General features: G+C 31.9%; 2 protein-coding genes across 2 annotated transcripts in view; one reads left to right on the top strand and one right to left on the bottom strand.

The window, feature by feature from the left end:
• LOC120129577 (eukaryotic translation initiation factor 4G-like) overlaps positions 1-14,094 on the top strand; it is a 64,519-nt gene that overhangs the window by 23,109 nt on the left and 27,316 nt on the right. The window lies entirely within an intron of this gene.
• On the bottom strand, positions 997-4,105 carry LOC120129578 (putative casein kinase II subunit beta-4). Its single transcript, XM_039147045.1, has 5 exons — positions 3,691-4,105; positions 2,716-2,934; positions 2,086-2,195; positions 1,828-1,993; positions 997-1,415 (listed from the first exon to the last, which is right to left on the bottom strand). The coding sequence occupies exons 1-5, from the start codon at positions 3,938-3,940 to the stop codon at positions 1,285-1,287; spliced, it is 876 nt and encodes a 291-aa protein (XP_039002976.1). The 5' UTR covers positions 3,941-4,105; the 3' UTR covers positions 997-1,284.

The following is a 14,094-nucleotide window of genomic DNA, read 5'->3' as shown; positions in this document are numbered from 1 at the left end:
TGTAAAGAACGATAACAAATACCAATCAAAATTTAGCTTCATGTATGAAGTGAATGAATTGTGGTTAAGAGAATGATTGTTATCCCTAAAAACATAAGCTTAAGCATGATATCTACATAGATGTTTAAATGTTCATTGTCAAATGATAAAAAAACTTTTTAAACAAGTACTATAATCACTCTAGACTAATTAAAAAAGAACACAATATCCATAAAATATGGATGATTTGTTAAAAAAAACTAACCGAACTAAGGATGGGAATGGGACGAGTTAGGTCAAGTTATTGGTTAACTCGACCTAAAAATTATACACTTTCCACTCGACCCGAACTTGAAAATTATACACCCTCCACCCGACCCACCCTTTTGAGATAAAAGCCGATCCCAACCCAAAATAATATATTTGTAAAGAATATTACTTTTATTCAATAAAAATAATGATTTAATTAAAAATAATAATATATAAAGTAATCTTATTACAATTATCTCCAAATATATAAAATAAAGTTATAATTTTTTTTTTCAAGTCGAGTAAGATATTTTTCACCCTAAACCTAATCCAAACATAATCTCTTAAAAACTTAACCCAACCCAAACCCAAACTTTTTAAAAAAAATCCAGCCGGGTTGGATCGAAACCCATCAGGTCTAGGTCCCATGCGCATCCCTAAACTAAACCATCTTTAGCTACTGATGATTTCATAGTTTATGGTTCAAATAATCCATGGATTTAGAGTACATAAAAGTTGAATCGTAGAGTTGAGAAATGGAACATTTATGTCAAGTCAAGAAACCATGCACAAATGAAGGGATATCATCTAATCTAATCTATCAACAAAAGAAGTCAACCAAGTCACTGGTGTAGTGTTCAAAGCCTCACGTCTTCTACTGACACCTAATCCAGAATTTGAATCCCGGATAGTGATATCGTTGTCTATCGACACCAAATCCTGAATTCGAATCCCTCTCTTTTTCAAAGAAAATAACAATAAAAGAGCAAAATGTCACTTCCAAACAAAATATGCTTACAAAACAAAGGCCCTCTTTCGAAGTTCATAAAAGTAAATCCTAGTGATACACCCCATATTTCATTGCAATATCCATATCAATCAATCAACCAATCTTACCGGTTCTTTGTTTCTTTTTCTGCTTTCGGAACCCCACTTCACCTTGCATTTTGGGGAATCCCCTGCTTTGATAGGAGCACCAGGATAAGTGAATCACCGCAGACCGATGATAGATCTTTGCATTACAAGTTCCGGCTTGCAACTAACGTATCAACCACGTCAGGGCTTGTGGATCTTGAAGCCGAAGACTCTAGGGATGTAGTTTAGAGTTGGCTTGTGAGGCTTTAGGTGCCCATATGTCATCAGAAATAGATGTGGAAATGTTGTACCAAAATAAGCTCCGTCAATATCTTTGGTAATGTCAAGAAAATTAAGCAATAAAACAAAGATGTCGGGCAAATGTTCGATTCCACCACCTGCCGAAATGACAAAAAAACACAAGGCTTCTTATATGCCCAACGACATCACAGAAGGGCATTTGGGAACATAGACTTCCTTCTCTGCCAAAATCGAGACTCATAAGCATGGGCATGGGCACCCTAGCATGGACAAGGAGCATAGTCCAACATACTAGTATGACTAATTTTTGGTAGGTTACCAAGAAAAAAGTTGTTTTAATCTTTGTAGGATGTGTATAATGTCACAAGCGTGACAAGGTAGAGAAACCGAACTACAGGTAATTTAGTTCTCAAAACCAGTAAAATTGTAATTATAAAAAGAGGAAAGAAAAATGCCATAGGTGAAATGAATAAAAAAGGATACTGCCTTGATACTTGGATCGAGGATAATATATATCTTCACATTTTGGGCAGTAGATTTTCACGGTACTTGAGCGAGGAATATCCGACTGACCTACTGGAAGACAAGGTTGTCCAGTGCAACATACTCTCGGGCATCTTCCGAAGTCATAACTTTTGTACTTCTCCAACTGAAATACAAGTTTCAAAGTTGAACTTGTAAATAAGATATGAAGAAGTCAACAGGAAGCAAAAACGGAAAAGAAAATGACAGCAATTTTACCATTGCAGACATTCCCTTGGTAGTTAAAATATAGCGGACATGTATAAGGCCATATAACATCTCAGCAGCTGATTCAACCATTTCATTTTGTTCTTCAGTGAACATATCGCCTATAATGCCCAAAATACATCTACTTAGTCATAAAAACCAAAGTGCAATGATGGCTGTCATGTATCATGAAACAAAAGTAGGAGCCATATATTCGAAAATTGAAAAAGAGAAACATTAAAATGCACAGGCACAGCAAACAGACAAATTAAACAACATTAAAAACATGGGAAGGCAGCTATGTATAGATGCAAACATTGTACCAGCAAACTTTCTGCAGTAATTGCAAAAACCCAAAATTAAAAATAATAAACATATTTTTTTCAAATTGACAAGCAAAGTGAAAAGCAGGCATAGCAGTCAACGTGGATTGTGGAGGCAAGTAAGATTATTGTTATGAATTCTGAAGTCTAAACCCCAAAGAATGATCATCAAACCAAAATCACTGGAAAATTAAGGTAAATAACTGAAACAATCTACTAAACATTGACCTAAATTTTGGAAAGTATAGCACCTCCTTGACCTTGAGAAACTATCAAATCTTACAAAATTTACACAATCCGAGTCATGGAATGTGCTTACCATGAGAAGACTCAATGTCCAAAATTAAATCAAGTGCATAGTCATAATATGGAACTTGATGGCTCAACCCACAAAGATTAAAGTCATCTTGGATGTAATCATCATCAACTTCACAGAAAAATTCATTTCCTCGCAAATTGCAAAACCATGAGATCCAAGATGTGTCATCTCCGTCCGAACCGCTAACATCTGATTCTTCACCGTCCGTTTCAGATTCCACTGCAACCAAAAGTAATTACTTTCTTATTAATCATGATTGATGACCTTGTTAGTCTCTGCAGTTTTTCCAAGTAAAAACACAACAAGAAGGAAATCAATAACTTAGAACTCTAACGAGTTTCAGAAAATGCTGATACTAAGATTTAGGTTACAAACCCTAAAATAGCTACGGATGGCAGTGGATAGAGAAGATTCTGATATTTGCTAATATTCACTTGCTTTTTATGGATTCATATAACACTCAATTTCGGATATTCTAATTACTATATGCAACGAATCCGGAGTGGACGCAAATATTAACCTTTGAACATTCATTATCTGAATCCTCTTTCATTTTTTTAAAAATATTTTAAACTTCTTTTAGACTTCTAAATGCAGATTTTTGGCGTAATTTAATTAATAGGGATCTGGATAATAATACTCCGATTGTTAAATTTTTTTTGGATTTTCAAGCAGATTTAGAGAATCAAATTCGGGTTTTTACAGAAATTGCATAAATATTGGCTGTCATCATAAACAACCTATTTTCAGTAAACCAAGATCCCAAACATTTGGGCTTCGACAATCCGATTCGAAAATGGAAAAGATTCAAGTACAGTTTTCAAGCTAGACACTTTCCACAAGCAAATACACAAACCCATCAGCTCAGAGATTCCGAGAAACACTTCAAAAATACCAGATCATGCTAAAATGAAATTAACTCCACAAAAAATACAAGCCAACGTCAACGCATCAAAAGTGATATAAGCAACTAACCATCGGAGCATTGGGCTTTGGAGAGAGGCGTAGATCGCGAATCGCGATGATCAAGCTGAGTTTTACCAGTGGAATTCGAAGGCACAGATGATCTTTCTTTCTCCTTGCTGTTGTTCAATCCCCTCGAAGTGGACGGTGATAACTTCTCTAGATGCTTGTCCAGAGCATCGTTTATGCGCTTCCGATCAAACGGCCCTCCTATTAGCTCCGATTTCGACGATCTTCCTCCTCGACCTCTATGATTATACATGGATTTTTATCTTGTTCACCTCCTGAACCTCAAGAGCTTCGATTTTTTTTCTTCAATTTTGATGGATGGACAGAAATTCAAGCATTTTGGAACAAGAAGGAAACCCTAGAATTAGAAATAAGGGTGTTGTGCAAGTTGAGGATGAAACGACAGCGTTCCATGAACTCCTCCTTCTATTCATTTAGGCGGTATTTGTTTTTGCAGAGGTAAAAGGTCCGCAGTCTGCGGACCACATCTGCAGGCATCTGTAGCAGAAGAGGTAGACTAAAATTCTGCAGTCTGTAAGAAGAAGACTGTTTGTTTTTTAACGTCTGCAGACTACTAAAATGAACTGAAATATAAATAAACTGATTTTTTAAACTTAAAAGAGTTTTGCAATACTGAGATTTAAATAATTTTAGTTTTACAATACTGAAATTTAAATAATCCATACAATTAAAATAATAAATTATTTAAAATAAATCAATCCATATTTTAAAATAAATCAATCCATACTAATAAATTATTTAAAATAATCAATCTATACACTACAATAATCAAACAATATTTTAAAATAAATCAATCAATCCATACAAATAATTATTTAAAATAAATCAATCCATACTAATAATTATTTAAAATAAATCATCCATATTTTAAAATAAATCAATACATACTAATAAATTTTTAAATAAATCAATCCATATTTTAAAGTAAATCAATCCATACTAATAAATTATTTAAAATAATCAATCTATACAACTAAATATAAATCATCCATTTTTAAAATAAATCAATTTATACTAATAATTATTTAAAATAATTATTTTAAAATAAATCAATTCATATTTTATAATAATTTATTTTAAAATAATTTATTTTAAAATAAATAACCTTATTAAATTATTTAAAATTATTTTAATAAATGCCTTTATTTTATAATTGTTCTTGAAGAGGTTTGAAGACCTTTGAAGACATAAAACCAAGTCTGCAACAAGAAGAGCTCGCGCAGACGTTTGAAGATCTTCTGTCTTCTAAAAAACAAACAGTCTGCGAAGCCTAATGTCTGCGCGTGGTCTGCGCGACGCAGACATAAGTGGTTTGAAGAGCTTGCACAGTGAAAACAAACACCACCTTAGTGCTCTGCTCCTCTTATTGTGAGTTTTTTTAACCATTAAGTATATAATAGCCCACTTTAGTATTTAAATTTTTATTTTTTTAAATCATATATAAACTTTAGGCCTATAAATAAATTGAATGGTCAGCGAACCGGTCGTAAATTGTTTGATAAAAAGTTCATTTATTTATCAAACGAACGAACATGAATAATATTTTATGTTTATTTAATTAAATGAACGAACACGAACAAATGTCTCGTTCATTCATTTACGTTCGTGAATGTTCGGTAATCCGTTCATTTATGTCTGTTTATGTTCGTTCATTTATGTCTGTGTATGTTCGCTTATGTTCGTTCATTTATGTTCGCTCGTTTATGTACGTATATGTTCGTTTATGTATGTTCGTTTATATTCAGTCTAATATCCATACACATTTAAAATATTAAGACTCAATAATTAATATTTTAAAACTTAAATAATTTTAAACTGAAATCAATTAAAGAAAATATAAGCAATACCCATTTAAAACCCAAATAATTTTAACTCTGAAGTTGTGGGTTACATTATTGAATAATGAATTTTATGTGATTATTGATTAATGAATTTTATGTGGTTATTGATGTTGTTTAAGTTCGTTTACGTTTATTTATTGTGTTCGATTATATTCATTTTTTATATTTGTTCAGGTTCGTTTATGTTTGTGTTCGTTTATGTTCGTTTATTGTGTTCATTTACATCCGTTCGTTATGTTCATTCATTTGTGTCCATTTATTATTTAAACGAACGAACATGAACGAACACGAACAATCAATATTTCTTAACGAACGAGCACAAACAAGAAATTTTGTGTTCGTTTATGTTCGTGTTTGTTCATTTGTTCGGTTAAAGTTTAACGAATGAACATGAACATACGCCGTTCGTGTTCGTTCGGTTCGTTTACAGTCCTAATAAAGTTTAGTTTTTATTTTAATTTAATATACCGTCGTTAAAAACTTAACTCGTTTAGTACCTAAACTATCAGTTTTGATATGTTTTAATACTTAAACTTTCAATCCTTTCAAAACTTAAAATTAAATTTTGAACATGGTACTAAAATGAAACAAAAACTAAAATTTTTAATGGTGGATACTAAAATAAAAGAAAAACTAAATTTTAGGTATGGTTTTGAAAAAATTTAAAGTTTAAGTAATAAATATACCAAAACTAATAGTTTAAGTACTAAACTTGTAATTTACCTTTTTTCCCTTGGATTCTGGTTAAGGGTAGTTTCAACTTGAAAAGTGTAAAATTGAGTTCGACTCGACTAAAAAACTTATGAACTTAAAATTATTAAAGCTCAATTCAAACTCAAATTAAAAAGTTGAGTCATGACTTGTCGAAAGCTTGTGAGCTTAAATTTTTTAAACTAAAATCGAAATAAAAAATTGAAGCTCGACTCGAGCTCAAAAAAACTTGAACTCGAAGTATTCTTAGACTTAGTTCGATTGAAGATCAAACTCGAACTTGAACATAAATCTTAAGTATACAAAATCTTATATATATATATATATATAAGAGAATATATAAATGTTATATTATTAATAATTGCATTTTAAAATAAAAAAAAAAGTATACAAGGCTCTTAACCTTGTGGTCGTGGGATCGAGCTCTACGGTGGGTAATCATAATTCTGACTGCCGGAAGTCTCCTACGGAAGCTGCTCTTAACCTGGCGTTGGGGGCAACATACTATCCTATTTCCCCCTTATCTCATTACATATGGGAATAGGGTCAGCTAATATATTTTTCTAGTTGTTCTCTAGGCTTTTGAGTCGAGTACGAAATAACTCACTTCGGCTTGTTAAGAATTTGAGTTGAGTTAAGAACTCAAGTCAAAACTCAAATCCATTTGATTCGAGAGTTTTTTGAGCTTTGACCAATTTAATATCGAGTAACTCACGATATGTCTCATTTACAATCATACTTAAAAAGTAATATATAGGTCAAACTCTTTAAGTAGTCCTTATACTATAGATAAATTATAGATTTAGTCTTTGTATTGTAATTTTCGGTCTTGACTCAAATAATACATCGACAATATAATTAAATTATAAAAATTTAAAATTATTAAATAAAATAAAAACTAAATCTACAACTTTTGAATATACATAAACTAATAGTTAAAATCGACTTAACACGTATTATTATTTATTATTATTATTATTATTATTATTATTATTATTATTATTATATCAAAATTAAACTGTCAAAAATTAAAAAAAGATATAGACTAAAATTCTCAATTTAGACACTATATTTATAATTTATGAATAATACAATAACCAATAGAAGGATTTGACGAAATATACATAGGTTGTTATAAAATAATTATTTATAATTAAATGAAATTTTAATTTAAAAATAATAAATTACATAAATGTATTGTTTGGTTTTTGTTTCGTTTTAGTATCTCATCGTTAAAAATTTAACATGTTTAGTATCTAAACTTTTAGTATTTAAACTATCAATTTTGGTCCGTTTTAGTACCTAAACTTTTAACTTTTTCAAAACTTAACAATAAGTTTTTAATAGGTACTAAAATGAAACAAAAACTAAGCATTAGGTATACTTTGGAAAAAAATGAACGTTTAAGTACTAGAACAACCAAAATTAATAGTTAGATACTAAATGCATAATTTACCCACATATTTATAATTATAAATAAGGTTGACTATGTTACATGCCCCTATACTTTTGTGCAATTAGAATATAATCCTTGTGCTTAGTTTCAGGAAATTAATTCCAATATTAACTTGGAAATCACATGACCAAAGTATGATGTTGTAATAGACCAAATTCTTAAAAATAAAAATAATGGAATCAGATTCCAATAAAATTTGGAAATATTGCATAGGGAAAATTTGAAAAATAAAAGTGTGTTGAAAACATTTTGATATTTCGATATAACAAATTAAGTTAAATGAATTTTAAGATTGTGCAATAAGGTTTTCTAAGTATATTCGATATAATTATTCGAATATCAAAACATTACTCTAAATCTTTCAAAATCATTTTTAATCCTTACTCAAGTGTAAATTAAGTTTTAATCTTAAAACAATTTCAAAATAATTTTACAAAGTATTTCGAACCATTTCAAAGCCAAAAATTCCAGATTGCTCAGAGGGAACCGATTCCCCCCCAAGGGGGTACCGATTCCCCCCTGTGTAATGGTCGAAATATTTGAATTTTACACTTAGGGAACCGATTCCCCATAGGGGGTACTGATTCCCCCCACGCTCCAAACTGTTTTATTAATTGATTTCACACTAAAACGGCTATATTATCTTAATTAATGGTCCCCAATGTTCAGAAGTGATTCAAGGTGTATTTAAGCAAGCTTAGAAGCCATTGATCAACAAAAAGAAACATCAAGCAATTAGAATCAAGAGAGAATCAAAGAGAAAGCATCAAACCTCAAGTTTGAGCATTTCAAGCCTATTTTTCATTCAATATTCATTTTGCTTTCAAGAACACTTATTGTGCTCAATTGTATTCATTCTTGAGTGTTCTTTTCTTTGTTCTAGAATTGTGCAAACAATCTACCTTGTGAGGATTTCCTTGTAAGTTTGCAAATTTGTATTGTTCTCTTTGGGAGAGAGTGTTCTCAAGAATTTGGGGTATAATTCTTGAGGGTTTGTAAGGTTACTCTTTGTCCTCAAAAGAAAGACAAATTAGTGAATTTGTGGAAAATCCTTAGTGTGGATAGCTAAGGTAGTGGACGTAGACTTTGGTTGAGAAAGTCGAACCACTCTAAATCGCTGTGCAATTTCTTTCAATTTTCTGCAAAAGCTTCCACCAAAATTTTTATTGCCAATTCACCCCCCTCTTGGCCAATTTCATCAATCGATTAACTCAACAATTGGCATCAGAGCCTAACTCATTTGAAGGTTTAATCACCTCTTGAGTCGATTCGGGAAGAGTTATATCGATAATCAAAGTCATTAATGGCCTCTACTTCAAACTTCGACTCCGGTCTCGATTCGATGCCCGTCAACAAGCCTCCTTTCTTCAATGGGGCTAATTATGCCTATTGGAAAAATAGGATGATGTACTTCATTCAAGCAAGTGACATGGGAGCATGGAATGTCGTAGAAGAATGATACTTCAAGCATCTCACTCATCCAAGATTATGGAGTGAAAGAGAGACAAAAATGTTCCAGCCCAACTCCAAAGCCATCCATATCATATTTTGTGCTCTTGGACCAGATGAATACGGAAGAGTTTCATCTTGTACAACCTCCAAAGAAATATGGGACAAACTTCAAGTCACTCATGAAGGTACCGATGAGGTAAAGAAATCTAAAATTAGTATTCTAACGCATAGTTATGAAAATTTCAGGATGAAACCAAATAAAGATATCAAAACTATGACGGATAGATTCTCAACGATTGTCAATGGTCTCAAATCATATGGAGAGATCATTTCAAATGAAAAGCTTGTGAGGAAGTTAGTCTACTCCCTCCCAAAATCGTGGCAAATCAAAGAAGACGGCAATCATCGAGTCTAAGGATCTAACATCCTTAACTCTTGAAGAGCTAATCGGTTCACTCCTCACTCATGAAATGATGCTTGAAGATGAGGTGGACCTTGATAAGATTGAAGAGACACCAAAGGAGAAGGAGAAGAAGAAAAACATTATAGTTGCTCTCAAATCCACAAAAAATGAGAGTGATTCGGATGAAGATGACGATAACGAGGAAATGACATTGTTTGCCAAACGGTTCAAAAAAATGATGAGACCTTACCGAGAAAGAAAATTCAAACGAAATGAAGGCCTAAAAATGAACCAAAAGAGAAGGACCCGATCATTTGCTATGAATGCAAAAAGCTGGGGCATGTCAAATATGATTGCCCACAACTGAAGAGAAAGGGTCAATCAAAGAATAAGCACAAGGCTCATGTGGCTACATGGAGCGATGAAGAAGGTTCCGATGAAGAGGAACAAGAAGTAGCAAACTTGTGCTTGATGGCATTCGGGGAAGATTCTAAGGTAACCTCTAACTCATCTGATTTTGATGATTTATCCTATGATGAGTTATTAGAGGAATATAATGGGTTGGCTACAGATTATGAGAAATTGTTTTTAAAATATAAAAAATGATGTTTCAAAATTAAAAAATGAAAATAAACTCATATCCAAAACCAACAACGATCTTGAAAGTAAAATCAAAGATTTGCAAATCAAACTAGAGAGTTTGAAAAGAAAATTTTGGATTTACAAAATTTACTTTCAAAGGTCAATGATGATCATCAAAAGAAAATTGATGATCTTAAAACTTCTTTTGATAAAGTTGGAACAAAACTTTTTGAAAATGGAGAAAATTCAAAATCCAACTTTGTTAGAAAAGGTTTTAAAAACTACAATCACAGAGGTCCCCAAAGAACCTCTAATGGAAAAATCGTTAGAAGTATATGGGTTCCTAAAGAGCTCATTACTACTAAAGATAAGGATATCCTACACAAATGGATACCTAAGGGGACTAGGATTTTGGAAACTAATGAATATGGACCTAAAAGAATTTGGGTACCAAAAATTAGAAATTAATCTATGTTTGTAGGAAAATGAGCATTGCTACAAGGCACGGGAAACAAATCCAAATTCCTGGTACCTTGATAGTGGATGCTCAAGATACATGACCGGAGACAAAAACCGGTTCATTGAGCTTAACGCCAAAAATGGAGGAGAAGTGACTTTTGGTGATGATTCAAAAGGTCACATTGAAGGTATTGGTACTATTGGTAATACCTCTTTCATACAAATTAAGAATGTTTTATATGTGAATGGATTAAAGCATAATCTATTAAGTATTAGTCAATTTTGTGATAAGGGATTCAATGTCATGTTTGATATTAATGGTTGTAAAGTCATTGACATTGCATCTAATCGGATTATGCTTGTTGGTCATAGAATATGAAACATATACATGGTGCATTTAGATTCTATTGATATGACTAATTTGTGCCTAGTTGCTAAGGATGAACATGATAGTTGGTTATGGCATAGAAGACTAGGACATGCTAATATGAGTGTTTTACAACGGCTAATTCAAGGTGATTTAGTTCGAGGGTTGCCTAAGCTTAAATTTGATAATGATAAAATTTGTGATACTTGTGCTAAAAGATATCTATTAATGACGTATCAACTAGTAGAGTATCACAATCGATCCATATAGATCTTTTTGGGCCAACTAGAACTACTAGCTTGGGTGGAAAACAATATGCATTTGTCTTGGTAGATGACTATTCTAGATATACTTGGGTTCTATTCTTAAGTACTAAAGATGATGCATTAGAAAAATTCATCACATTTTCAAAAGTAATCCAAAACGATAAAGGTTACTCTATAACTAGTGTTAGGAGTGATCATGGCACTGAATTTGAAAATCTTGGATTTAATGAGTTTTGTAATTCTAATGGTATTAGTCACAATTTTTCAGCACCTAGAACCCCTCAACAAAATGGAGTTGTTGAGCGGAAAAATCAAACTTTAGAAGAAATGGCTAGAACCATGCTTTGTGAAAATAATTTACCAAAATATTTTTGGGCGGAAGCCACAAATACCGCTTGTTATATTGTAAATCGAGTAATGATTAGGCCAATTTTAAAGAAAACTCCATATGAAATTTTCAAATATAAAAAGCCTAACATTAGCTATTTTCATCCTTTTGGATCTAAATGTTTTGTTTTAAACAACGGTAAAGAAAACCTTGGCAAATTTGATGCTAAAAGTGATGAAGGAAATTTTCTGGGTTATTCCTTAAATTCCAAAGCTTATCGAGTATTTAATAAAAGAACTTTAGTTGTAGAAGAGTCTATACATGTTGTTTTCGATGATAATCCCCTTCTGAGGAAGGATTCTTGTGTGAATGATGATGTAGGTATTATAAATACAAATGAAGTTAGACATGACGTTGAAGAACCATTATCAAAGGAAGAAACAAAAGATGAGGTAACTCATTATCCTCTTGAGAATCCAACTATTGAAGAAAGGGAAGTATCTTATCCAAGAGAGTACAACTATGTCAAGGATGGTGAGATTATAGGTGATCCATCCAAAGGGGTAACAACTCGATCTTCTCTTAGAAATATTTGTAATTATGTTGCATTTATTTCATGCATAGAGCCTAAGAATATTAAAGAAGCATTAAAAGATGAACATTGGATTATGGCTATGCAAGAAGAATTAAATCAATCTGAGAGAAGTAAAGTATGGACATTAGTTGAAAGGCCTAGTAATAAATCTACTGTAGGTACTAGATGGGGTATTTAGGAATAAGCTTGATGAGAGTGGTAATTGTAACATCACAAAATACGGGTTAGTGACTAAATCTTAAAACTTCAGAGTTTGGTGATTTAAGTGGGATATTTGTATAGTCCGATGATTTGTTCGGAAATATTTCCTGAAAGTTTTTAGTAATTATCCAAAGAATTAAAGGGCAAAATGGTCATTTAACCATTAAATGATTAATTTATGTTATATGGAGGATATATATGGGGGAAAGGGGTAAGAATAATATATCTTCTTCTCCTCTTTTTCTTCCATACGAGAGAAAGCCATAGCAAAGGTAAGGGTTTTCTGATTTGTTGGTTATTTGTTAAATTAAAGGTTAGGTTTTGATCATTAGATGATAACTAAGCTTAAGGAAAGCTTAAGTTGTCTTATAATCAAAAGATGAAGAAGTTATAAGAGATTTAAGAAAATGAGTTTTTATATGAAATCTTGAAATAGAGTTGATAAGTTGAATTTGAAGTTAAATTTGACTTGTCATCATGCTAATTAAGGAATATGAAGTGTTAGAATTGTATTTAGAACATATTGAAATTTGAGTATGATTCTTGAATTTCATATGAAGAATAGGATTTTGAAGTTATAGATGATTTTCATGAATATAAGTTGGTTTAAGTAATGGTAGTTGAGTTTAATGACATGATAGGGGTTTAAAATAGAAGAATTAAGTGAAAATTGATGGTTTTCGGGCTTAAAAATACAATTTCTGGGCATAGGGAACCGATACCCTATGAAGGGAATCGATTCCCCTTCTAGAACGAGAAAATTTCCAGTATGTCCAGGGGGGGTATCGATTCTCCCCTAAAGGAAAAATGAAATTGGGTTCAATAATCTGGCTTAAGTTGTTAACATCAAGTTTAAGGTTTAGGCTTCTGATAGTTGTTTTGAAATGTTATATTTATGTAGATATTGAGCCTAAACAAGTTCCGGAATAATCAAAGGATTATAATCGAATCAAAGCAAGGCTAAGGTGAGTGCAATTTTAATTGTACTTATATTATTGAACATTGGCTTGCGATGAGCTAGTGATGGAGTTACTATGGTAAAAAGTGACTCTTAAAATGTTAATTGATTTGTGATTCTTATATATGCATGAATACATGAAATGGGTATAGGTTATTATATATGTTATATGATATGCATAGACATAAGAGCATGAAACATAAGATATATGATATGATATACATGGTTATATGCATATGTGATATATGCTATGAGACACGATCAATGTGAAATGAGATAAGTTATGTGAATATATGAAATGATATATGAATATGCAATACATGATACATGTGATATGATATGAAATACATGGTTACACATACATGTGGTATGTGACAGAAAAGAAAGAATAAGTGATGAGAAAAGTATTCATCGTAAACGCCCATAGTATATGATACGAGAGCTATATGTATAGTTGGCATGCCAAGAGTCGAGGGTATTGTAGTCCTTCAGGACGTAGTCCTTCGGAACGCAGTGGTCCTACGGGACATATATAGCAGTCCTTCGGGACGAATACTGAACAAATGTTCGGTGCCCTATGAGGGAATTTATACGAGCTGTGGTGACAGCATTGGTGCACAACCTCAATATACTCACATACCTCTATTCTCAATAATATACATGGGCAACAATAACGACAATTGAAATATAAATTAAAATGAAAGTGATGCATAAAGGTAAGTTTAATGTGTGCATGACTTGGTTATATATGTCATAGGAAATATATA

The sequence above is a fragment of the Hibiscus syriacus genome, unplaced genomic scaffold (assembly GCF_006381635.1).
Source record: "Hibiscus syriacus cultivar Baekdansim isolate YM2019G1 unplaced genomic scaffold, ASM638163v2 tig00110503_pilon, whole genome shotgun sequence".
NCBI classification, from domain to species: Eukaryota; Viridiplantae; Streptophyta; class Magnoliopsida; order Malvales; family Malvaceae; genus Hibiscus; species Hibiscus syriacus.
Note: the sequence above shows the minus strand (reverse complement) of the source record. Positions and strands in the feature narration are given on the sequence as shown.

Excerpts from the sequence above, each read along its gene's own strand:
- LOC120129578 (XM_039147045.1), bottom strand. The coding sequence starts at position 3,940 with ATGTATAATCATAGAGGTCGAGGAGGAAGATCGTCGAAATCGGAGCTA. Across the intron at positions 2,196-2,715 it reads GGACATTGAGTCTTCTCATG|GCGATATGTTCACTGAAGAA; the intron begins GTAAGCACATTC and ends TGGGCATTATAG. Across the intron at positions 1,994-2,085 it reads CCAAGGGAATGTCTGCAATG|TTGGAGAAGTACAAAAGTTA; the intron begins GTAAAATTGCTG and ends CTTGTATTTCAG.